At 38.8% G+C, this 27,273-nt stretch overlaps 1 protein-coding gene across 3 annotated transcripts in view; it reads right to left on the bottom strand.

Annotated features, from left to right (window-relative positions):
- The window catches only part of PIEZO2 (piezo type mechanosensitive ion channel component 2), a 298,259-nt gene that overhangs the window by 37,212 nt on the left and 233,774 nt on the right, over positions 1 to 27,273 (bottom strand). For 2 of the 3 annotated variants that reach the window (XM_048289532.1, XM_048289533.1), the window contains 10 exons: positions 27,154 to 27,255; positions 26,520 to 26,685; positions 16,795 to 17,038; positions 15,509 to 15,605; positions 13,755 to 13,914; positions 11,858 to 11,947; positions 9,823 to 9,944; positions 8,936 to 9,007; positions 4,736 to 4,839; positions 126 to 234 (listed from right to left, as the gene is read on the bottom strand). In XM_048289532.1, coding sequence (XP_048145489.1) covers positions 126 to 234; positions 4,736 to 4,839; positions 8,936 to 9,007; positions 9,823 to 9,944; positions 11,858 to 11,947; positions 13,755 to 13,914; positions 15,509 to 15,605; positions 16,795 to 17,038; positions 26,520 to 26,685; positions 27,154 to 27,255 — 1,266 coding nt within the window. Of the gene's footprint in view, positions 1 to 125; positions 235 to 2,648; positions 2,748 to 4,735; positions 4,840 to 8,935; positions 9,008 to 9,822; positions 9,945 to 11,857; positions 11,948 to 13,754; positions 13,915 to 15,508; positions 15,606 to 16,794; positions 17,039 to 26,519; positions 26,686 to 27,153; positions 27,256 to 27,273 lie in introns of all 3 variants that reach the window. The other variant, XM_048289530.1, reaches the window with a different exon arrangement.

Here is a 27,273-nt window from a genome sequence, read left to right as displayed (position 1 = left end):
ACTCATTTTTCTAGCTCCTAGCCAGCACCAAGGGCACTTGTCCTCTAAACCTCATCTGCCTTTCACTACCAAATACAACAGGCAATAGTTAATATTGTTTTTTTCAAATGGAAAAGGTTACATACCATCCCCAGATCCTTTTCGCCTTCGCTTCTCTTTCCCAAAACTTTTCTTCTCTTTGCGCCTCTGTCGTAGAGCTGTTTTAGGGTCAGTTATCCAGGCTTGATAAACAAACTGGAAGGAAAAAATTCATTTGTATCAAAGTTCCTCATGTCCTGAGAGTAAGCCATAGAATAAGCTACAAGCAGGACTATAATTTTAGTAAATGTATTCAGACCTGCAGGGACAAGGAAATACTTTTAATCCCAAATCAAACACCTCCCCTGCAGATCTGCTGAGTTTTCATGTGCTATTTTTGTAAGTGTAAAACCAAATGTGAAAGTACTTGTGGGAGACCCAAGTTTCATTAGAACCCACAAAAATTCATGCTCAGAACTTTGGGAATTAGTACATTTTTGTGCATATGGGCTACCTTGTCTGAATCTCTCAAGTCTGTATTTCTACTTAATCATTTTACAGGCAAGATGCAGAGCAAAGAAAGCTTTTAGAGAAAGTGCTGCTATCCACTAATTAAAGCATCAAAAGATGTAGAGATATCCCTGTACAGGTAATGTGTATTTTTCACAGCTTAGATACTTTTTGCCCCTCTGTAAGTCCCAGTGGAGTGTTTACAGATTTGTTACCTATACACAGTCCCAAAACTGGCAGTCAGGAATTCCTCAGATTGCTTCCTGATTTTAACAATGCCTTTCTTTGTTGCTTCAGATAAGTCACTTATGAATCCTTCTGCTACTGTTTCTCCAGTTGTAAAAGGAAGACATTAATACCCACCTAGTTGTCCAGAGTATTTTATGGGACCAAATCCTACTCACAGCACTGACAGATCAACAGTCTGTTGACCTGTATGACTGCATGCAGCATGGAATTGGCCCAAATTATTTATAAATTATATGGCAGTAGGGGTAAAAAAAAGTAAAAAAAAGGTACCTGAAAGTAACTGTTTTAATAGTTCCACTTAATCTTTGAAGGAAGGTTACAGAAAAAAAGGAACAAAACTTGTATCTTTTATCCCTATGTGACATAAAATGTATGTCAATAACAGAAACTAAAGTAACTTTATCTTCTCCGCAGCTCTTTAGGGCAAAAGGTGGTTTTTTTGCTCATTTAAAGGTCTTCATTGAAAAATGGTAATTATCTTCAGTTGTCTTCTATCTCTAAGCAACACAGGCCTCTAAGAGAGACAGGGCAGGGAAGCACACAGATGCAGGCAAGAGGCTGAAAAAGCACAGTAACAAAACAGTTCTATCTAATCAATTCACATCACAAACATGCAGACAATGACAACAACACACGTGTATCTCAGTGAAGCTGGAATTGCCCCTCATAGAACAGAATGGTGAAATTTCTATTTAGTTTATTTATGCTGTCGGAATTTTCCTATGCAAATTGCTTTGGAACATTTGAAGTATTCTTTTAAAACTGTTAAACTGACATTAAATTAATTCAAAAGGGAAAAATACTTTGTTTTGTTTTGTGAATATATACAGCCTTGGAGAGAAAAATATTCTGGTACTGTTGAAAAGAAGATCCTCTTCCAAATCTCTCAAAGTCTTTACCTTTATTTTTATATGTCTGAGTTGTTCACAACAAGCACCACATGAGAAAATGTGTGGCATCAGAGGCCCTGGTTTCCCTCTGCTTGGTAATAGGTGTTTTCTAATGAAGGTGATCTAGGGGAATGGTGATACTTGAATTAATTAATAGCATATTAACTTACTGGAAGTCAGAAACTGCCAACATCTTCTATTGTCACTTAACTGTGAAAGTGTACACCAGCCACAATCATAGTGTGAATAAAGAAATTAGAGGTAAAAGGCAGACTTGGAAGGGGGTAGAAAATTAGAATTAGGAAAGGGCATTTGACTAAATTTAATGTAACGACTTATGCTAAGCAGTGGGTATTTTAAGAGCAGACTGTGTTCCTATATATTAGTTTAGATTTCTACCACTGCGCAAACATTCAGTTCAGTATCTTTTAGGCTTTGGAGCTGGTAGTTTCAATCTGTAACATTCACTTCTTACAAAAGTCATGTCACATGTGGAGTGGAAAATGATACACAGTGCCCAAAGCTAGGAAATGCTAAATGTATTAAAGAAGGGCAAGAGAGAAGATGAACAAATCTTTTTTGTGATGATACAGGCCAGAAAAATAGAGGGCTAAAAAGGGATTTGGAAAAGAATGTGTGTTTAGCAAACCTTTCACCAGCTTTCTGAGATCAATTACCACGGTGTCCATAAGATACATGCAACTTGATGTGCCGAATCAGTATCAAAAGAAAATAAGAATTTGGGTCTGCATTTTCTCTCTGTGGTTACATGTAAAAAAAGATAGACCACTTTGCTTGTGACTTGACCCCTCCAAATCATGAAATGCATTGCATTTACTAGGACTGAGACTTTAGCTGTCATCATTTTTTTAAAGTCATTCATATAAGAGGAAAAATGCAGATGAGGACAGAGGTATACTTATACTACATCAGGAACTATGGGGTGGGTCACACAGTGAGCATTTGCAAAATGTCAAGTACCTTTGCTGCTTTGATTAAATACTGAAGAATAGTTTTGGGTAGTTTAATGATAGACTTTGGCAAGGCTAAAATGGCTGAGGCAAATTTTCCAATAGCTCTCTATAAAGAAGGACAAAGCAAGAGTAGTTAGCAGAAAAGCAGAAAATATTAATAAAAAGGATCTCTCTACTTACTGTATCTAGAATACTAAGAACAAATTGACATTCATAAACTTCAATATGAAGAAAAGATCATTTATGTTGTTCATGTTAAAATTTCAAAAATGTGACTCTTAACTGCATGCATTCTCTAATTTAAAGTCTCCAAGTTAACCCTTGAAGGGACTATTGAACACAATTTACACTGAAAGAAAGATCAGAAATTAAAGTAATTCTTTAACAGAATCTACAACAAAGTTCACTTTGCTAGTATTTTTACTAAGACCTTGTGCATGATGGTGGAAGGTGAATAAGATATGATAACCAAATGATGAACAAACATTTCATGAACAAAACCAGTTTTCTGCTCTATAGAAGTCTCTGCTTATATAAAGCCATCCAGCATCTTCATGTTCACATATTGCAGAACAGGCCACCTATCCAGAACATCTGACCAAATTTTGAAATAAAGAACATATCCTCCATCCTCAAACAAATAGTTTCAGGACTGAGATGAACAAAAAACCTAAACCCCAGCATAAATGAAAAACTCTTGTTAACTTCTGACCTCAAGTTTAGAACTCTTTAACTTAGTGCTTGGCACCAGCACATCTGAACAAAATTTCGTCACCAATTTTTTTAAAAATTAGAAATAAGAATGCAAACTTTCCTCTACACCTGCATGAAAACCAGAAAGAAAAATGACATAGAAATGAGCCATTTCTATGGTCCAAGGTAAGTTAAATGTAAAATACATTTTAAAAAAATAGTGCAAATACTAGAAAATATATCTTACTTATCACATTATTTTGATCCATATTTGTTTTGCCCTTATTAAGGTCAGAATTTTTTTTCATGTCATTACCATGGAGGCAGTTTTATGAATGTAATCAACTGGCAATGTAACATAGTGTAAGTATATAAACCAAAAGCACATTGTATTAATGAATTAAACAAAATATTCCTTCTTGCAATTCAGTAATGTTGTCTAGGAAGCTTTGCTTGAAAGATTTTGGCTTAGGGAATAGAAAAGCATGGAGGCCGTTTCTTGCTCTTGCTTGAGTGGAATGTTCAGCAATGCACCAGTTCTGCAGTGATGTGAGGTTGCATCTAGATGGGAATACTCAGCTGGAAAAAGCTGCTCATTTGCCTAAGCTTTTGAAGACTCAAAAAACTTCTGCAGCATTTCCAAAAATTATTCCACAAGTGAAACTTTAATCTTATGAAAACAAAAGCAATCCTAGATGCAGGAGTATTTCACGAACTTCTTCACCCAAGTTCTTCATTTATGCCACTGCACTCAGTATCTGGTATTGTCTTAACACCAACCAGTCCATATGGAGGAACCCAGATAGAAAACCTCAGATATCTTTTTAACATTATGATATCCTCCTCCATCAACACAGTCTGGCACTAAAAATGCCAGTATAATAACTAACACTGAAAGCAAAGAAATGGATGTGGTCTCCTTTTGTAATTTTTAATGTTAAACTCCTTCTAACCCAAGGATATATTTCTACGGCCCACTATGTTCAATAATTTTTTTTAGTTAAGAATGTATTCTTTTCCATGAAAACCTGCTTATTTTGGGGATTATTTCTTCATGGAATGATAACATCTCCTTAAAACTAGAAAACCACTGGAGGCATTGCACAGTAGCATCAGAGACAAGTCAGCTTCCTCAACTGTCCTTATTGCAATGGAGAAAAAGGAAAAGCTTGGATTCCTAAACTTTTATTTTCATTTTTGTTATCTTCAGGCATAAGTGAATGAAGATGACTCTACCATAGTTTCGGCAATAGTTAAAGCATAAGGCACACTTACATTTTAAATTGGCAAGAAATTTAATTTCCAATACCTTTCAGGACTACTTTAGAGGAACTGGCAGCTTTAACATATGTGCCTTTTTTTTTCCAGATGTCAACGAGAAAGCAAATTACCATAAAGTACCTGAAATGCAGATTTTTTTCGAGGCTCTTCCTCTTCTTTTTTTTCCTCTTCCTCTTCCTCTTCACTATCCGTCTCAAACAAATAATAATTTCCACTTCTGACCACTAAGTGAAACAAAATATTTTCTTACTTTTCTGAAAAGTTCTATTCTCAACTCCCCCAAGACCTATGAACAGGTAGGCAGTCATTTAAAAATTTATAACCAGGAGAGGTGAAGCTCCTAAAACTCCAACAAGAAGCAAGAGATTAAAAGGTCTCAGGCCATTTATTTGATGTTAGTCTGCAATTCTTTGGGCATGAATAAGAACTATACAAGAACTAAGGAAAGCATCCCTATAAGAGGAAAATGTAAAGAAAAGGATTGAAGTTTACCAAGTTACAAGGTTACATTTTTAGAAAAAAAAGACAAATAAGTCTAAATTTACTGAGGACTTATGATTATTTGAGGGAGTAAAAAAAGCCCAGCAGGTAAGTATATGAACTTACATGAACAATACCACTGGACAAAAAATACAGAACTTCTCTTTAAAACACGGAGACAATCCTTTAAACTAGGCAATGGAATGGTATTAGTTTGATGAGGTAATGGAAAACCTTGGCTTGTTTAAAACAAATCACTTGGATTCTATTAACATGATTGCAAATGAGTTTCAATTTTTTGCCCATGGATTCAGAAAGATTCTGAAACCTCGATACAGTGTAGGTACACAGTGATTAACCTAGGCCTTATATCCTTGAACAGAAGCAATATTTTTATTTCTCAGATGGCAACAGGCCTACATGAACAAACAAGGGAAACAAAAGAAATAAAAATAAGGTAATGAGCAAGAGAAAAATAAAAATCACAGCATTACAATCAGCAGTGAAAACTGGTAAATAATTTCCACATTTAAACTGAAATATTTGAAGGAACAGTTACTTAGATGAAAATTTACAAAATCTGGATGTATGGAGCAATACATATTTATATAAAATTATATTTATCCATCATTAAAGGTCTCTGGAAAAGTGACAATTTTAATTCAATCATACCTTGAATTCTAGACAGATCCTGTGTGAACAAATGACCACACATAACTACTTACAAACCTCTAAGCACACTGTGAAATTTGCCAGAATTAGTCTTTGGAGCATATCTTTGGCATCTAAAACTCCCTCACAGAGGGAATTTTGTGCCTCATGTGCCTAGTTATGACTTTTAGCATCAATGAATGCCCTGCAGAGGCACAGAAAGTCCACGTCAGCAGTTCTAATTGTTGCACTGAGGTGAAAAGAAAGTTTGGAAATTTCCTGGAAACAAATTAATTTTTTGGTGCTGTCTTCCAAGAATGCCCATTTAAAATGTGTTGAAGAGATGAAAGCATTTTAAGAGCCAGTAGTCTGCAGTTCTCCTTCATGAAAAGGTATCTTGTAGTCAGCAACAGAAATTGCCAACACAGCAGATCAGCTGGGTAAGGTTTGACATTAGGGAAAACCTCTACTGCAGTGCAGCTCTGTAAAGGCTCAGAGTAGCACTCAGCCAGGCTTGGAATGCCTGAGCCGGCAGCGAATTAACCTACATTGATCTCCCTACAAAATTTTTAGGTTAAACTGTATCTGAGGGGACACTCCAACGTAGCAGTTACACCCCTTTCACAGCTCAAGAGGGAGGTATGATTGAATAGCAATAATGCATTCTTGCACACATCAAAATGGAGTAACTGGCGTGTCAGTCACCTACAAGGATTCCTGAAGAGACCAAGTTTTACCAGTAACACCATTCATGGCCAGACTGGACTTGGGAGAACCCTCTTGTACTGCAAAATGTCACTTCCTCCTACTGAGAAAAGGGACGTACAGGCTTTTCTTGTGGGATGGGATGGATGGAGGAGGCAGAAGAGGAGGCATGTAGGAGAAAGCATAATCTCATCATCTGCTTGTATCCAGAGGGAAAGAGCTGCCCAGGACAGATGCAGTCACCATCTTTTGCACTCCATCAGACACAACTGTGTGACCCAGGAGAATCTAAGCATGTGGTCCTAACTCCTGCTGATCTTTGTGGAACTCCAAAAATAATCCACAAGCACAGGAGGAACCACATCTCCCTATGAGGGAGATTGTGAGTGACTGTCAGTGAGGAAATCCTCACCGACGTGTTTTATCTGTTCTACTCAAATTCATGACTCTTTCAATTGCTACGATATACAAAATGAGGCATCCTTCTGCACAATAAAATTATATCAAGCGATATAAAAATAACAATAAAAATGTAAATCAAAAACTTCAAGCTTGAGTGACTTCAATGTATACATATATATACACCCACAAACCCATTTACTGAGATGAAGAGCCACATGCTGCAGAATGCTGCAGTTGCAGCAGTGTTCCAAAAAGAATGCGTGGGGAATATCAGTCTATTCCCAGCCTGCATGCCTGTGAACACCTACTGTCAGTGCCACGTTTCACTGAGTGTAGGAAACCACTGGTTGTAGGATCAGGGTCTGTGATGTTTCCAACAAGGTTTTGCATTATTGCCATAAATAATTCCAGGAATGCTCAATATTTAAATACCAAAATGCAACTTGCCACCTAAGAACATTAAATAATGAGGATGAAATAAGTAAAAGCCAAAGTCAGTATCTCTCTGTGCAGTTCTTCTTACTACAAAACCAGTGGTGAATAAACAAGAGACCATATCCCATTCCTTCAAAATCACCACAGCTTGAAATTCTATAGTAAAAATTCACAAATTATAGTTTTTATCTGTTTTGTCATTGTTCTTAATGAAATTACAGGACAAGAATTTTATTTTCATCAGGCTTTTGGAAAGGATAGGTCTCTCTAAAGTGGCAGTGTGCCCTTTAGAAAAACAAAAATAGAGGCACAGTTTACTTGTGACTTGATAGAAATAAACATACCATGTTCTGTTAAACACTGCTGGCAAATATGTATCTGCTGGAATTATAAATAAATACACATAGGTAAATGAAGCAGTATGTAGATGTGTAAAATTATGACTTGGAGTAGCTCTTAAACTAAATGACCAAACACAATATAGACATTCATATTTTTAATGGCATGAAGCTGAGTTGGGAGAGGTTTAGGATGGATATCAGGAAGAAGTTTTTCACCCAAAGGGTGGTTGGGCACTGGAACAGACTCCCTAAGGAAGCGGTCACAGTACCAAGCCTGAGAGTTCAAGAAGCATTTGGACAATGTTCTCAATCACAGGGTCACAGGGTGTGACTCTTGGAGTGTCCTGTGCAGGGTCAGGAGCTGGACTGGATGATCCTGATGGTCCCTTCCAACTCAGCACATTTTGTGATTCTATGGTTCTGTGATTTAACTCTGATCAGTGCTCTACATTGTAAGTATTTTTTTCACATCTTCAGACGTTTCTAAACAGCTCATGTCTGATTTCATTCAACAAACATCCAATAGAAGGACATCTGATTTGAGATTGCAGCCTACTCAGATTTCCTGTTCTACCTAATCCATAACATAGCAAAGAACTCTATCGTATGACTCGGCTGGGCTAAAAACAAATTAAAATATCATATTGCACCAATTCTATGAGTGACACACGCTAATTGTTTCTTGTGCACAAGGCTGGACGTATTTTTGGTCTCAGGTAAACACACACAAAAAAAAATGGAGACAGCAAAACAACTGGCATCAACAACACATTAAGGTGTCACCAGAGAGATGCAGCTGAGCTCTACACAGCCTAGTTCTGGGAGTAGTCTTGCTGCCTTACTGTGGTGCTCAGATTACTACAGTTGGTACTAGAACGACTGATGAACCATAAAAAAAGATGTATGATGTGTGTATATGAAAAAGGAATTATGACTAATCTTAGAATGCATTGGCAAGCTTTCACATTCACATTTTTAAATATATTGAGCTCTGCAGTATCGGGGAGTTGAAACCTTTGAGGTCAAGATAGATTCTTTTTGGCACATGCTTATCTGATTTGATATTTTTCTAAGAATGCTCAAAGTATCATGAGCTAGCTATGCTTCCAACACATAGTTCAAAATATAGTTAAATTCTCTGAAGATTGGAAAGTAGAAATCATTTTGTGAAAAAAGCCCCAAGCCTTCTATCAAGTCACAATTACAAAATCAGGCATAAAACAAACAGGCTATGGGAATGCCTTCATTCTGGTCAAGGATATAAGGGTTAAATCCACATATTTGTAAGAGGATTGAGAAAACCTACTGGAAGCATGATCAACCCAAGGCCGCCACCACAGCTTTTTTTTGCCCTTGGCTTTCTCTTTGTCTGCATCTCCTAAAATAAAATATGTTCAAATATTAATTTTACAAAACGAGAAACATATTTCTTACACTGATTAATCATTTTAAATTTCTCTCAAAAGAGCTAAAATTTCATGAGCACATCAGATGTCAGGTCTACTGAGTACATTTAATATTAAAATAATTCAAAACCATAACCACTAAGCAGAAAGACTCTGGTTTATGCAGTAGTTAAAACAGCATTCCACTCTTAAACAGCTAAAATGTTGAATTTTGTGTTTTAAAACATACTGCCACAGTTGACTGTAGCTTACAGATGAAAAAAATTTCCCTCCTCTCAAATGCACTTACATTTCAGGCTCCAAAAAACTTTAAATCCAGTAAGTGCTGATCCCAGGTCAATGCTGGAAATGTGGTACTAGATATGATTTTATCTGTTCCCATGTTTTTAAATAACATTTAAAAGTATACTAACATTTCAGTGACTGAAAAAAATCCAGAACAGCATCCAGAAAACATTGCTGGAAAAATGTTGGTGCTACCTATTTGTAAAACTCTTGGTTATAGATAATGACTTTTATCAAAACAAACCTCTGACTTTTCAGCTCTTTGCCAACAGCCTGAAGTTAACGAAAAGTATCCTCAAAGCAAACCATTTCCTCTAAATCTTGTTACAGTACATAACACAGATTTTTTTTTTGGCTGCATAGAGCCTGAAACTGATACTCAGCTAACAATGTTGTTACATGCTGGCAGTTTTCAGTAACAATTTATCACTTGTCCAACTAGCAAGTCTATCAGATCCTTAGCACTCAACTGCAACTATGGTACAGGAGTAGCTAATGGTACCTTCATCATCTTCTTCAGAAACCTTCCGAATCTCTGGCCCCTCTGAGGACTCCTGGTTCATGCTTAGCATCCTCTCTTTACCCTTCTTGTATTTTTGCTGCCGGGCTTTGATGCGATCCATTCTAGCAAAAGGAAGAATCTTATTAGATTTACGTCTTCATCCTTTTTGAGCCACTTTGAAAAACAAGTGTTAAACACACATACACACACACACACACATACTCTGCAGGGAAATATTCCACACTGTCATTAATCCTGCCTTTAAACAGAAGGAGTTACATTGCTCTGAAGGGGCTGGCTGGAAGGACCAAGCATAGATATTCACTCCGCGGTCAGTGAGAGCTGGATTTCCTGCTATCATGATTGCTTTACCTGCTCCCACTCAACTATTTTATTATCATTTGAAATTGAAAGAATCGTTGTCAGGAGTTACAACAAATGAAGCACTGAGAAAAAAAGGACTTCTGCCTAATGCAGCGCTTTTCCTGAAACTTCCTACTCTGAACCAGGGATGTGGCTGATCCTGCACTATTTTTTCTGCATCTTCACCCTTTAAGATCATTTGTCTCAATGGACACCAGTGACAAGTGGTGCCCCTTGGGAGTCCAGTGCTATTTTTAGTGCCTTCATCAATGACACAGACAGTGGGATCAAGCGCACCCTCAGATGGTTTGCAGATGACGCCCAGCTGTGTGGTGCTGTTGGCACAGCTGAAGGATGGGATGCCATCCAGAGGGACTCAGACAAGCTCAAGATGCTGGTGTACAGGAACCCTGTGAAGTTGAATAAGACCAAGTGCAAGGAGCTGCATCTGGGTCAGGGCAACTCCCCAGGCTGAGGGGATGAACAGGTCCAGAGCAGCCCTGCCAAGGATGACTTGGGGCTGCTGATGCATGAGAGGCTGGACATGAGCCTCCCAGCCAGTGGACACTTCCAGCCTGGACACCCAACTGTGTCCTGGGCTGCATTCAAACCAGCACAGGCATGAGGGTGAGGGAGGGGATTCCACCCCTCTGCTCCCTTGAGACCCCACCTGCAATGCTGCATCCAGCTCTGGGGTGCTCAGCTCTGGGACCTGTTGGAGAGAGTCCAGAGGAGGGCCAGAAAGGTGATTAGAGGATGGAGCACCTCTCCTATAAGGAAAGGCTGAGACAATTAGGGCTGTTCAGCCTAAAGAAAAGGGTCTGGAGAGACCTTTCAGTACTTGGAGAGAGCTTATAGGAAAGATGGGGCCAAACTTTTTTGCAGAGTCTGTTGGGAGGATGAGGGGCAATGGTTTTAAACTGAAGGAGGATTGCTTTAGATTGACTGTAAGAAAAAGCCTTTTACAATGAGGGTGGTGAAACACTGTAGCAGGTTTCCAGAGAGGTGGTGGATGCTCCATCCCCAGATACATTCAAGGTCAGGTTGGATGGGGCTCTGAGCAAATTGATCTTATTGAAGATGTCCCTACTCATTGCAGGGTCCCTTCCAACTCTAACAATTCCATGGTTCTGTGATTCTATATAGGTAGGAAACACAGTCCCTGCAGTCTTCTGATGATTCCTCCATTACACAGGGTGGAAGAAGCTGTCACGAGTGGGCTTTGACACGGCTAGGAAGCAGTTAGGGCTTTCCATGCATCATGGTGGAGGAGTTCTGAAAGCTTTCTGCAGTTACAAAAGCAGCACGTTGGCTGCATGTGAGAGAAATCAAAGTGACTTTTGGGCTGTATAAAGAGAAAGGTTCTCCAGGCCACTTAACCTGAATGCAAATGAAGGTAAACATATATTTCGCACTCAAACACTAGAGGAGGAACCACAAATGAAACAGAAGGAGCAGTCATGAAACAAATTTTTCCAGGAATACAGCTACCAGACATACAGAAAAAATTCTAGTAATGGTAAAGCATTTCTATAAAAGAAAGTGCTAGATAAATACCAGAAGCCAGTATTTCTATGAAAGAAAGTGCTAGATACATACCAGCAATCAGTTAAATATGTACATATGTATGCATCGAATTATGTAGAGATATATAAATGCATTAAATACATACTGTCTTTTCAGTTGATCCATTGATTTCTTTTCCTCTTCGATTCTTGCCTTTACAGCCTTGACAATTGTAGCCTGAAAAAGCTCAGCACCCCTACATCAGAAATGGGGCAGAGGAAAAAAGGAGATGACATGCTAAATGTTTCTAAGTTTTCCTTATGGCAAATAATCACACAGAACTCTATGTTCCCTCTATGCACAACTTTATCTGCCTCAAACAAAAGTAATCCAGGGCCTGAAAAAAACAATCAATTGCTCTAAAATAGTGACATCTTTACAGTCAATCATTTTAAGATCTGGGGCCAAATGTTGTGAACCCTACTCAGCCCATAAGTTCCTCTAGCAGCTGCTCAAGGAATTCAGTTTCCTACAGAACACAAGTAGGCTCAAGGCTGAGGAAGGTTTTCTTGCATACCTCCAGGATTTCTGTATAGTCATTTCAGCATTATAATCACCTCAATCCCCTGCCTCAGTTCTCCTGGAATTTGTGAGCAAGGTCCAGCTTTATCCAGGGCTACGGCAAGCATAGATTCAGCTTCACTTTTATCCTCTGAAAACTGTGGTGCTTTTGATCTGACAATACAAGCCCTTGAGCAAGTTTCTGGTGTGACAAAAGAATATGGCTTCTCACCCCATTACATTAGAAATGTAACCAGCTCATTGATTTGGATGTCTTGGCTATTCTTCCTAATTCGCACATGAGCTCTTGAAGGCTTTTAAAGAGTCTCAAATTCTCTCTCAAAGAAGTAGTCTAGAAATAGCCTAGAAGAAGCCTTTCTTTTGTCAGGTATTCAGTAAGAAAAGCTGTAATTTTAGAAGTCTACTCTTTCATTCTGGATGCACATTTCCTGATATAGGAGGTGTTTTGATACTCATGATTGTGCTTTATGCTGTTTTCACTGTGAACACAGCACGCCAAAAGATCTACATAAAGGCCATATCCAGCAAAATTGGGCATCAGCACTAAAATTCACCCCAGAACAAAAGCCTAATAGAGGCAATATGGGGTTGAGGTATAGGATTTTTGGTAGTCCTCTTTAGAGTGCTGAATTTTGTTTACTATAGGCAGCTAAACATGTCCCCTTCTTAAAATGATCCCTGGTAGAGGAAGATATAAACTATTTCCTTTCAGAACACACAAGCCAAATTTTGCCCTGAAACACAGTCAGAAATCAATGTCCATATGTTTTTTTGAGGGGGAAAAAAAGCCACAATGCATTTAATCCAATATTAACAAAAGTGATTTCTTAGAAACCTTATGGAAATTAAAACCAGAATTTCATTCCTCATCTGCCTTCTTATTATAAACCAGAAGAATGTTTGTGCTAGTGATGGCTATGAGTGGATGCCTGCAGTGTAACAGGCCCAACGAGGTTAACACTTCCTTGCCAAACCTAGTCAGTGTTCAGGGATGCAACACTTCCCAAAAGCATTCCCATTTCTTCCTAAGCCAGATGTTAGAACTTTCCTGTCTTCCTCCTCCTGCAATGTTTCTCGAGACGGGATTTCTAAGGACAATTGTCTCAAACAGCCTCTGACAGCAGAATATTTTCTTTCCAAGACTTAGAAACTCTGGCATTCTCCCTCATGCATATCGATGTTGAGAAAACACTGCAACACACATGAACTTTCAGAGCTTTTAATAGGAGCAGCAGATGATATTCTGATGCTAGTATGATGATAGTAGAAAGTATGGTTTAATTTCTATTATATTCTCAACTAATTTTCTTTCTTGTGTGAGTTTTGTCAAAGGTGGGTTTGCCGTCATGAATTTAGCATGGATTGTTTAAATCAATGTTTAAAGGACTGTTTTGGTACTACCTGTCATAATCAGTAAGTAATTACTGTCCCTATGAGAGATTTGAGCTGTTTAATTTAATTTCTTTTAGATTTTCTGTTACCTTGATGCTAGGATCTGTGAAGCTTTTATATCTGCAACCACATGGAGGAAGTAGTAACTCATGAAGACTCTTCTTTGCAGCAGCAGGAAAGCAAAACATATACTGTCCCAAATGATTCCTGCTTCTCCACTGGGCAGTTTACAATCTAGATTGCTCGTTGCTGGAAAAAGACACCATCAGTGTTAAGCACTCTTTTATAATGTTTAATCAATTAAATAACCCTAGCCTTTAAAATTATTCGAATTATTTTAATTGGATTTTTCTAAAGAAAATTGTCACGCATTTCCATTTGAGGTATACCGTAATTTCTTTTCCAGCAAACTTTCTTTTCCAGCAATGTGATGTCCCATGACAATTGAGAATTCATCAGAAGTGAACCATTTGCATATAAATCCACCCAACTTTAGTAAGTACTTGAAAACAAAGAAAGGAAAAGGCATATTTTTTGTTACACTGAATTATTTGATTTCAGTGTTTCCTAAAATGGCATATTTCAATTTTTTCTTCTCTTCAAAGTGACTTTTCCCCTGATTTTTAAATTAAGAACACTATCAACAGGAGAAAGAAGTGGTTTATTTTTGTCAAAATTACTTTTTGACTGCCACCATCTAATATTTTTATTTTTCCTCTCCACAACTCAGTTCAATGTTCCTTTCCATTGCATAAGAGAAGAAATATTTGAAACCACAAAACTGCTTCCTTTGGGGTAGGACGAGACAGGGAGAGAGGAAATCCCATTCCTCCTACTTCTAGATTTTGGCTTGGGCTATTTCTTTCTTTCTTTATTCTCTGTAAGACAGTTCTCTTGGGGATATTAAAAAATTAAAACTGGGTTTTGTGGAGCTGGACTATAAACTACATGGCCTGTGCTGACCTATAGAAGGCAGTAGAAGGACTCAAGGGACAGGCTCTGGCTCGAAGCTGGCTTTTCGAGCCAGCAAGCCAATCTAACAGCTCTGGAAGGTCAAACTCCAAGAGCTTCAAAGCCTGTTGTGGCCAACCCCTGGGGGGGTCAAAAATCTGTGTCTAAGCTTCTGTTGCTGCCCAAAAGGTTTTGGATAACACAAGAACTTCTGCACACCTTTCATCCTGTGAATTTGCATCTTCATATTTACTTTCTTTTCCCTTATTCCACACTTACCTATTAGGATCAATCATGATGACAGGAATTCAGAATTTTGCTGCAGACTCACTAGGATGAAACAGTTCTTTAAATTCAGAAAAAAACCCAAATCAAGCCAAACCAAACCCAAACAACACTAAGAAAACCCCAGGTGTTTTCAAACTTAATCCAGGGTGTCAGGACAAAGTGGAGACAAATTAATAGCTCACTGAGAGGTGAAGGGTTTTGCTCTCCATACTTCATTCATCCTTTCTCTCACCTCCATCCACAGATATTATCCACTCCATTCCTTTTATCACCACATGACAATAATCACAAGGAAAAAAACTGCCTAAACTCACTATGCATGCAGAAAAACTACCACTTTCATGCCATTTCAGTGAGCTGAACTGGTTCACCCTTTGAACCACTGAACTCTGCTACACAGGGAGGAGCCAGGGTCCCCACGCCACACAGGGACTGCAGCTGGGAAAAGGTGCTCTCTCCTTGCAGTGATGGTGAGCTGACATTTTAGCTCAAGATTTTTCAAAAGGTAATATGTCAAGGGAAGGCAGAACTTAAATACAGCAGAAGCTTTTAAAGGTGATTCTTTATTTATGGAAAATTATGGAGAAAAATAAGCTATACTTACGAACATGGTAGCCTTTAACTGTACAAGCCAGGCTAAATGCCTGAATCACCCAGCAACTATTCTCAATTAATGATTCAATGTAGCCACATGCTCCTATCTGCAAAGTAAAAGGACAGTTTCATATAACGAGATAAAAATAAAGTAAAGCAGAAGTAAAAATAAGAAAAATTGCATCTTTTTAAATTACATGAGAAATAATACAGCCAAGGGCGGTCAAATTATTCTCATTACTAAAAGAGTTTGGTAGAAAGTGGCTTTACCAGTGACACACAAACTACTCTTAGTCAGAATTTGGGGTTTTGATTGTCAGTGAGATAGGAGGTATGTGGGGTTTGTTTGTGCTTTTGCACAGAAAGGGACACATCTGGCATATGACACGGTGTGACAACTAAGCAACTTTTATAAATCACTGACTTAATCCTGCAAACATACATACATGGACAAGCTCCACTGAATTCCCAAGCATAAAATGAAGGACATATGTAAGCATTTAGAACATTTGCAAATTCAAACCACCCATAAATCAATTTTATTTCAATATAGTGACTTAAATAAATGTAAAAAGAAAAATGTCTGTTCTTTGCAGTCCAGCACTAAAAATGTTCAAAGCTAAAAAGCAATTGCCAGGAATAAATCTAAATTTATCTTTCAAAAAGATTGAAATTACTGGCTTGTCTTAATCACTTACCAGCACCACTGCAAGAATATATAGAAAAGAGTTAATTATGCAAGAAAATATTTAATATTTTGCAGAAGAATTTAACATTTAATTATTAAATACATCTGTTTCTACCTGAATTTCCCACAAGTTCTAAAGGAAACAGTACTGGAGTTTGTTAGTTTGTAGTCAACCTTACTGATTACATTACATCACAGGACTGCCTCTCATACTAGGTTTGAAAATTCTTTATTTAAATAAATTGTCTAATTAAATGTGCACTATTTATCAACATGACTAGCCTTACACTTCTTACTCAATTTTCACTCCACTGAGATTTTCACAAGACTTCTAAGGAGAGACTTTATTAGGCAAAGAAACCAGAATGTGGCCCTTTGAAAACAGCTTGAGAGCTTTCACAGAGCCCAATTGAGTACATGGGCACACATTTTCCAATGATGGATAAGCACTGCCATTCCGTAGCAATGCTGAATTGAAATGGAGACTGCTTTGTGCTTGCAGAGGGCTGTGGTCCTGAAAAAGGATTTTTAATGACCACTCAATGCACTGTGCACATTTCCAATGAAGCTGAAGTGCTGAGGGCAGAGGAAAGGCAAGAGCTACCTACCGACAGGATGTTCTTCATGGTGATCACAAAGACATTGTAGGCAATCAGCCAGTCCCAGTAACGCAGAATGCTCCTAATGGGCTTCAGCAACAGGTCTCCACCAAAGAGAAGGAAATAGAAGCAGGCCACCAAGTAGCCCATACAGAATATGCTGATCCTTGTGGTTCCCGTGATGAAGATTATGGTAAGCACAAACCAGAAGAGGTAACTAAATATTATCACCTTATACATGTCTAAGTAGGACCTGGAAGTAAAATAAGGAGAAAAAGTTACCATTTTTTCCTGAGGGCAATGTTATCTTTCCCCTTTCTGCACTACTGGCTGACACTTGAACCTAAGGTCTTCTGGGCATTCTCACACTTCAGCATTTGTGCAGGTGCTCAGCACTAACACCATGGTCAGGGGGTTTGGTTCATGCACAGGTCTGCCCAGCTCATACACTCCACTCCAGCTCCTTCCTGTGTGTAAGCACTTGCTACACCTGGTCAGGGCACTGTGCTCGCTGCAGGATCAAGCCTTGTATCATGGAAGGGAACAAAAGCTGTTCTCACCAAACTTCATGGTAGAGGGATATTATTTGGCAATGCCATACATGCGATCTAAAGGCTGTCTGAGGTCATCTTTTAAGAAGTCTGAGAAGTAGTATAGCAAATCTATTTTAAAAAGCCGACTACAGTACACCCCTGCAAACAATTCCATATTTATTGATGACTTCTAGGGAATTCAGCCTGGTCAAAAGGCTAGTTTTCAAAGACAGCTGCTAAAAATATCTTTCTCTAATGGAGATCAACTGCTAAAGTTTTGAGGGGCAAAAGGTTTCTAGAGAACAGAAATGTGATAGAATTTACTGAAACGTTTTCCAGGAGGCTGTGAGATGGAGCTATCTGAAATCAGCCTGGCCCACAGTGGGAAAGAGAGAGAAACAATTTGGTGTTTTCAGATTCCTTAAAATCTTGACTTAATATTGACTCAGTGAGCTTTCAAACAAGAATATCTGCCAAAGGCAATACCAAGTACTACATATAGCTAAACACTGCAAAACCAACTAATTCTTAGTTTCCTCCCATTTACAGTGTTTTGATTCCAAATCTAACTGTGTTTTCAGAGTCTGCTCACCCAGGCTGCAAAACTACATTTGTCAGGAAACCAGGCAGGGAGAAAGAGCTACAGGAGTGCACATATACCTAAGCCAAACCATGTAAGGAGTAAATGAACTAAATGCACTGTATGAAGCCACATAAAAAGGCCCCTGCTGCTTGATGTTCTCAGGCTCAGAACTTTCTAGGAGTATGTATTTATAGTCCTACAGTTATAGGCCTGTATTACATATTTCACCAGAGAGGTATTTAATGAAAGGTAACAAGAAAGCTCATTTATGTTTATTTCCTGTGAATATTTAAGAAATTTGTAATCTACTGCCTGTGAAATCTAAAAATATCATGACTTTGGAGATGTTACTGGGTTCTGGGTGATAAAACATTAACAAAGAATCAATATGCACTTGGAAAATAAGGAAGATATCAGTCAAAGAGGTCTTCATTAACTTAATATGCACTGGAAATGGTGCTCTCATTTTTTCTCCAGAAAACAATATTCCGTTTGATATTCCTTTAATAATAACTATTGGTGTGTGGGATGGCTAGGAAGAGATCACTTTCTTGACACTGCTCTATTTCAAAAAGCTTGTCCTTTGCTACCAACAAAATGCATCAGCATCTTTTGAGAAAAGCCCAAAATAGAACCGAATTGATCAAAAAACCAGCAATATCTTAACACTCTTCAAAAGAAATGAACTCTGACTCTTAGAGACAACTGGGACTGTCTCAATCCAAACTTCCCAACCTATACACATGGCATTTGCTTAAGTCACAGTCAGCAGCACAGCAGACACCACTCTTAGATTAAAACTTCTGGAAATTAGAGAGAATATGAAAAAGAAGACAGCAATCTAGCTTTTTTTTTCAGAATAATGGTAGCCATTTGCTGTATTTTAGTAGTCATCTAAAATACTAAATACATCTGTTCTTTTTATAGCCAAAATATACACTAAATATAATAGCCTTGGGCGTCTCTAAACCACATCTCTGAACTACAAAACTGGATGTAAAGAAAAACTTCTCAAAAGGCAGGAGGCGATACTGCTGTGTTAAGTGACAAATAATGTAGTCCTTAAAGATGGAAAGCATTCTGACTTTTGTAACTGTGCAGTTGCAAGCTCTAACAATAAAAATGGCTCCCAATAATTCATTTTGGAGTGGAAATCTTACAAAATGGTGTTTGAACAAGTCTGCCAGGACACACCTAATCATTGAAGATTACCAACCACTTTTGTGCTATCCCAAGAAGAATGCCACATTGAACACTATGGAGAGAACCACTCAAGTTCTTTCAGGTAGATAAAAATTTTCCTGAAATCATACTTCTTTCAGTTACAATATGCAAAATCTTGTCTGTTACAGTGTAGTCATGCATGCCCCTAATTTTCATTAATTGTTCATATTGATATGGATAGGTCAAGTGCTGTAAGAGCAGGAACAAAGATGTGTCTTGGTGGGGAGTTCTCAACATACTGCCTCAAATCATTTGACACGTTCTCATACGTAAATCTTTAAATTCTGCCTCAAAGCCCAGAAAGTTAGGAAGTGAGGACTTTCAGTTCCTTGCTCTGGGATCATAATGCAACAGTGGGAGGCTGAAGGACAAAGGCACTCCAGCAGTTAAAAGACCCTACACAAACCCATCAGGAGAGTAAAGGTGCTTACCCTCTTTTTAAAAGCTTCTACACAGACAGGAGAAAATGCTTAACCTTGGATAGAATACACTGTAATTTTATGCTTTCACTGCAGACCACACAGACCATTAGTTTAATGTCATTTAAATCTTCCAAACCCACATTTTCTAAATGTTCTTTAAATCTCCATTCATTCACCAAAAACAAAAGGCTACCCTCAGGATGTGATATTTGACAACACACCTTAGAAATCTGTACAGCTGGTTCCCAAGGGGACAATCCCACTCCCCTTCACTCCTTCAGCTCTGCATTTCAGCCCCTTTTTTGGCTTTGGCTCTTTGAAACGGTTTCAAGAAAAAATTTGCAAAACCCTATTTATTTTGAGGGAGGACAGAAGGAAAGGATACTTTTCCACCCATTCAGCCTCCAAACCAACTCAGTGCTGGTGTGATGAATGCAGAAAGGTGGGAGGGTGTAGCGGGAGGCCAGGAATAGTCACACATCTGAGGAAGATTAACAACTACACCAGTGCACCAAAAGCATCAAACTATGGCTTTTGGTAGCATGACAGCCTCTGAATGAGAAATTACAAAGAAGAAACTGGAAAGATTAATGAGAAATAAAACCCACTGATTTTCCAACCATGTCATTAGTCGAACCCACTAATACTCTGGAAAACATTTTGGAAAAAATTACAGTATCAATTTGCTCAAAATCAAGGAAGACAAAGTCTGAAGTTCATTCCACACATCCATCAAAGCTATCGTAACCTCAGATGGCTCTCTCTATCAGATTATCTGCTTTTCTTTTCTAAAGTTTTATTGGTCCTACCATGATTATTTCAGTACTTTATTTCCACAGGAATTAACTTTTAACTGTAATATAATCCAGCCTGTTGCAGAGAGATTGCTCTAGGTGTAGTTGTTTTCCTGGCATGTAACATGTTAGGAAACATGTTAGGCTATGACCAGTCTAGTGTCTGGCCCTCTGCCTGCAGGCACCAAGAGGTGCTGATGCTGCAGCCAATAACCCCTTTCAGGAACAGTATTTGTCCTCAGCCAGTGCTTTGAAATTTAGGGGAAGAACACACTTCTTACACACTGATGAGAGCCTATTGTGGTGATGGATGCAGCTCAAGGCTTCTTCACGCTGGAGGAGCTGCTGTAATGTAGCTTCATTAGCTTCAAAGCCCCCTGCTTTGTTTTGAGTGTGGTACTCACCTCCAAGGCTCCTCCTCTAGCCCTCTTTTGATAACTACCTCTTCTCTCTCCTCCAGACATATTGTCCCTATACACACATGTTCTGTAAGCTACGCCTACTCCCAAATTTCTTCTTTCTTCCATTCCTTACACTCTTAGCAGTCTGCATCAGAGCTCATTTCCCCTTCTAATCCCAACATTGCTAATTTCTCACCAAGCTTCCATCCTCAAAGCCTTTCCCCGTTGCTCTATTTCAGCTTTCAGAAGGCAGTTTCACTGATTTTCCCCTCACCAACAGCAACATCCAATCTTCTGAAACCTAGCTCCTTTATTGCAATGGACTTCTTCAAATCTAGTGCTGTGGATGCCACAGGTCTTAGTTCCTACTATTTTTGTTAAACCCTCTCCAAGGATTGACATTCTTTTACTATTACTTTCTTACCAGCAAAGTCCTCCTTTCATGCTTACATCCACTTTAAAAATACCCAAATTCACAACTGTGTTATTTGTTGAGGCTCATTTTATTAGCAACAGAATGTTTATCTGCTTTAAATAACAAATATGACAGGAAGCCTGTAATGTTCATTTGCAGGTCCTATCTCACTAAACTAATTTGGAACACAGTTCCAAGACTGGCATTAGAGCTGCCTTTCAGACATTTTAACTGACTCCCCTCTTGATGATTCTCAGAGGACAGGTATTAAAGGGGACAGTTCAATGACTTTTTCTGCTTTTAAGTGGAAAAAAGCAGGTTACAATCCCAAGCTTTTTTTCCCTGACAATGTGTAGGAGAACATCTGAAAACTTCTTGGGAACTGAAATGAGAATTTTCCAGCATTAGAGACTGTGGGAAAGGATTATCTTCAGTGAGGTTGCTTTAAATCCTGTATCATTCTAAAAGCTCCTATTTCTATTCTTTGTTCTTATTCCTGTTTCAAAGTCCTTTGGATGTGCACTCTCTTGGGGTCAAGCACGTTATCCCCTGAGAAATCTGGGGGTGGAAAGACAAGAAAATTTCAGGAAATCTCTTACTTGTACTGTATTTATCATTGTTGAACTCAAGGATTTCTCCAGAGAGAAGAAAATGAAGCATTTTGGAAATATGTTCTTGTTCTGCCACTGTTTATATTGCAGTTAAAAGCTTTTTATCCATGCCTACTAGAACAGTGACCAACTAGTATCTTCTCAAGGGAAGGGATACTTCAGAAAGGGTGCTTTGGTCTGCAGCTGCCATTCTTTTACATAGCAGTAAATACACATCAGGCTTCTCAGAAAACCCAGGAATACCAAGCAGAACTCTTTTTAAAATTATTTTTTCTGCTTCATAATTTATTCATAACCAGGTTGTCTTCTCTCATTGTTTGGCTCTTTCTGACTGACTTTTGGAGAAATGTCATTATTAATTTCACTTGCTTGGATAAGGTTTGAACCTGAAGTTCTTGTCCATGTTACTAAATATTTAGACCCTTCTGAAACTTCTATTGAAAAGCACAAGATATGTTTTTAGACAAAGCCCTTTCAGTTCTAAACTGTCTTGGATGGAGCCCAGATACATACATTTTCTTCTGAGGTAGATATTCAGTGGATTACCCAGAGCTTGGGAGTCCTTCTTTTAAAGATTTATAACTATTAATAAAAGATTTAGTAACCTTAAGGTACTGTCACCTATTCTCTGGTGCTTCTTTGAAGCAAATTAGGCATTTAGGATCACAAATGTACAGTGCAACCTCTCAAAAATAACATAATCTAAAGCTTGGTATAATCTACATTGTAGTGAAAGCATTGAAAGAGACACTTAAGAGCTCAAACAAAGGTAAGATACCTTCAAGAACACAAGAACTTTTATGCAGGTCATACTAAAGGAAGGTCTGTTTATACTTAGAGACATCATCCTACATGTTCCCATTACAGATTCATGCAGCTAACACTACAAACAAACAAACAAACAAACAGAAGCTACAGTTTAAAAAGGGGCAGAAGGAAGACCTGGGGAACTGCAGACAAGTGAGCCTTCCCTCTGTGCTTGGGAAGATCATGGAGCAGGTCTTCACGGAAGCAGTGTTTAGCCATATGGAAGACAAGAAGGTGATCCTAGCATGGCTTCACTAAAGGAAAATTGTGCCTGCCCACTCTGGTGGCTTTTTATGATGGAGTGACTGCAACACTCTGTAAGATCAACAAATAAAGAAATTACATCTACCTGGACTTCTATAAAACCTTCAAAATGGTCCTACACAACATCCTTATTTCTCTAGATTGGAGTGACATGGATTTGATGAATGGGCTATTAATGAATAAAGAATTGGCTGGATGGGTGCAGCCAGAGAGTTGTGGTCAATGGCTCTGTGTCCAGGTGGAGTTGGGTAATGAGTGGTGTCTCTCAGGGTTTCTGTCCTGGACAGGTGCTCCTCAATATCTTCATCAGTGACACAGAGAGTGGGATCAAGTGCACCCTCAGCAAGTTTGAAGATGGCACCAAGCTGAGATGTGCAGTTGGCACAACAGAAGAATGGGATGCCATCCAGGGGCACCTGGACAAGCTTTAGAAGTGGGGCCATATGAACCTCATAAAGTTGAACAAGTCCAAGTGCAAGGTCCTGTATCTGAGTCAGGGAAATCTCAGACATGAGCACAGACTGGGAGAGGAATTCATTGACAGCAGCCCTGAGGACAAGGACTTGGGGGTACCCAAGTACTTGGGAATGAAAAGCTGGACAGGAGCTGACATTGTGCACTCACAGCCCAGAAAGCCAACTTCATCCTGGGCTGCTTCAGAAGAGGTCAAGGGAGATGATTCTTCCCCTCTACTTTGCCCTCATAAGATCCCACCTGGAGTACTGCATTCAGGTCCCTTTCTCAGTCCAAGAAAGACAGGGACCTGTTAGAGCGAGTCCAGAGGAGGTCCAAGAACATGGTCAGAGGGATGGAGCACCTCTCCTATAAGGAAAGGCTGAGAGAGTTAGGGTTGTTCAGCATGGAGAAGAGAAGGCTCTGGTGAGACCTCATTGTGGTCTTGTAGCAATTAAAGGTGTCCTATAAAAAAAGGAGAGAAGTGTTTACACAGGCATGCAGGGATAAGACAAGGGGAAGGGTTTTAAACTAGAAGAGGAGAGATTTAGATTAGATGTTAGAGAAATTCTTTATTCAGAGAGTAATGAGGCACCAAAACAGGTCACCTGGAGTTGTGGATGCCCCATCCCTGCAAGTGTTCAAGGCCAGGTTGGATGGGGCTGTGAGAAACCTGGTCTAGTGGAAGGTGTCCCTACCCTTGCTTGGGAGGCTGGAGTTAGATGATCTTTAAGGTCCCTTCTGTTTCAATGCAAATCAGTCTATGATTTCATGATTACCTGCCCAAATATCTACAAGAAAAGATATCATAAACAGGAATTTCCTTTGCTCCTGAATGCATTAATTAATAGGTTTTCTAGTAATTCATGATTAGTTTTTCAAACAAAAATGTCCCTCTTCTTTTTTCTTTCTCTGTCCTGTTCTTTTCGTTCTTCTCCTTATTCACACAACATAAAACTGTCACATGAAATGGCTGCACAGATTTTGGCATTTAGGTGGGACAAATATAAAGTGATCAGAGTTTATTTGTTCAGCTCACCACCATTAATGGGTTCTTTGATTTTCTGGGGCTTTTTGTACTCTCCATCAGCAATGTTACTTACTGCCTAATACATGCAGCAAACTCCCAATTAAATGGTTGCATATTGTTAATCACCACTCCACAGGTCTCCTTGGTCAGCACACGCCCAGCAGTGTGTCTGAGTGGATGTCCTGCCACCAATGGCTTCAAGTTGATGCATACCATGCACATGAACCAAAACACTGAAATTAATCCAAAGGCTTGTGGAGGGGCAGCAGGCCAGTTCTGCTTAACTTGCCTTCCACTATAAACCTGACTCTGGTTTCCACCTAAAACATTCAAAGAATATCCTCCATGTTTCAAAGTTTTCATGTTTGTCCATTTGGGAATATCTTATACAGATGGCCAGAATTATCTATCAGATTCCAGAGAACATTGAAAAAAATGCCAAAAGAGGCTGTTTAAAAAGCAGTGATTTTCTTGCCTTTTTCTCTTCCAAAGACAGCTTTAAAACACATTCTCATCATTAATGAGTTTTTTCACAATGATTTTTTTCTGGACTAAGGAAGGAAAATTCGATCTTTCTGCTAAAAACCAGTGATGGCCTTCACCAGTGACCAAACACATCAGCGCTCCTGATGCAACGGCAGCATCAGCCTTTGCTAAGATGGACACCAGTGGCAAGAGAAAACCTCAGGCAATCTCCACTACATTTCCTCTCAACCAAGCCCTATTTGTCAGATATTTTTTAGAAATTCTCCTCACTTGATGGAGCATTCTGAAGAAAGATTAATACTTCTCTCTTCCTGCTTATGTTACTGAATCTAAAGCACTGGGTCCACTGTGTAGACTGGAAATTCTCAAGGGGGAGAACAGTTCAACCTTTGCCCAGTAGTGACTATAAGTCTCTGGACAAATGAGTCAATTGAATGTTTCAAAAGTCTCCCTTTCAAAGCTATTTCAAGATAGATTTGGCAACCAATTGCAACAGAAATAGCAGGATCATCCTAAAGATCTAGAGAAGGACTTGTAGTGATACCACTTGTCTGGTAAAAGAAATAGAAGTCTGTTATCAAAAGGAAGATTTTTATGGACATTAGTTCTAGACATTTTTCTATTCCTTTCATACTCAGACATCTGTTGGTAACATGCATTCACAGATCAAGTCTGACAGAACACCACAACTAAGAAATCTTACTCTTCCCATTTACTCTTGTGATACTGCAAAACTTCCAGAGACAAGTTCAATTAAGAGAATGCCCAGCACAATTTAGAAGAGCTGAGCTAATCTGTGTCTGATGAAATGATCACACAGGAACAGTTCCATTGTTTGAAGGCCATTCAGAAGAGACTGCCTCAGGCTCTGCCTCTTTATATATTATTCACCTTAAACAACCCTGTAGGCAATGCTCAGGAACAAGAAGACCTGTCAGTTGTCCTTCCAAGACACTTTTAAGGTTCTTATACCTAGATGAAATAGCACAAAGGAAAGTCTCTTCGAGTATTATTTTGATTGTGCTTAGACAACAACTCGGCGGGACACAATTGATGACTTTTTGTGATTAAACACATACATGCGAAACCGCAGACTCCAATGGATTCTTGCTAACATGTCTGTGTTCGGAGGGAAACCAACAGAGCACTTACGTCCAATATAAGTGCTGCCCCACCAGGCATTCATGGAGGGAAATTAAAATTTGGGTAGCAAGATTCTTTCTGAAATTGGAAATATAGAGGGTTAGATTAATGTAACAGCTGAACTACCTTTTTTCTCCAAACTTTCTAAATCCACATGTGCACAGATAGCATGAAAGAACTGGTGACCTAAAGGTGAACATTTTTCAGTGTGTTGGTTGCCTAAGACAGTGGTTGGACATGATGGTCTTAAAGGTCTTTTCCAACCTAAACAAGTCTATGATTCTGTGAATGCAGGCTTTCGGTCAAATTTATCACTGAACTCCACTGGACAGCACTTAAAACAATCACCAGTTTTAGAAAGACATGTTTGCATCCACCCTGTTCTAAACCAGATGCTGATTACTCAGAAATGAACTATCTGCTGTCTCATACAGCAGTATGTTAGATGGGAACATACATGAATACAAATTCCAAGTAAAATTGGAAGCTGTGAGAATGACTTTTACCCTAGTGAACTTTATGAAAAGGAAGCACTGTATTTTCCAAGTGTTTAAGATTCAGTTTTTACCGGCAGTGGATGAAGTCAGGAACAGGGTTATGCTGGCTAAAAGAAGCTGCATCAAGATTCATGCAGATTTCCACGTTGTCTCCAGCCATGATTCGTACTGCAGCTTTATTTTCATCCTCAAATGTCTGCCTTTGCAAGGATGCACACAGAAGCAGCATGAAGTCATCTAGGAGAAAGCGGTGATTGGAAGGAAAACTTCAGTCATCAACAGAGGTGTAAGGAGAGTTGTGATATATTATAATGCAGTTATCAGACTGTTTTCCCACACTTTGAACACCCAAGACTGAGCAGTTTTCAATGCATTTAACTCTGAATTGAAATTTATTAATGTAGTTAGGTTTTTTACCTGTCATTTTTTATGGCTTTTATGGAGAAATAAATGAGAAAAGGGGAAAAATTCATACATTTTGATGGTTGAATTATTAAAAAAGGGATACAGGAAAAGAAAATGCAAAAATAACTAATTCTGTGAATTTTTCTACTATATTCAAAGCCATGTTTAGTATTCAATCTCCCAGAAAATTGTCATCTTGCTACTGAAGAGTAAATAAAAGGCTGGCTTCAAATTCCACTGTACAGATGATTTAAGTGAAGGACATATAAACTCTTCATAACTATGTGCTAAAATACTTACACACAAGGAAGACAGGGTTCGGTCTCACAATGAAGTCTGGAAAGTATAACCACTTTATGATGTTGGAGTTGAAGTTGGCATTGCCACTTCTCCATGGATAGTCTGTGTGACAGAAGCATG

This window comes from Corvus hawaiiensis, chromosome 30 (genome assembly GCF_020740725.1).
Source record: "Corvus hawaiiensis isolate bCorHaw1 chromosome 30, bCorHaw1.pri.cur, whole genome shotgun sequence".
NCBI classification, from domain to species: Eukaryota; Metazoa; Chordata; class Aves; order Passeriformes; family Corvidae; genus Corvus; species Corvus hawaiiensis.
The sequence above is the reverse complement of the archived record's forward strand: the minus strand, read 5'-3'. Positions and strand labels throughout refer to the sequence as shown.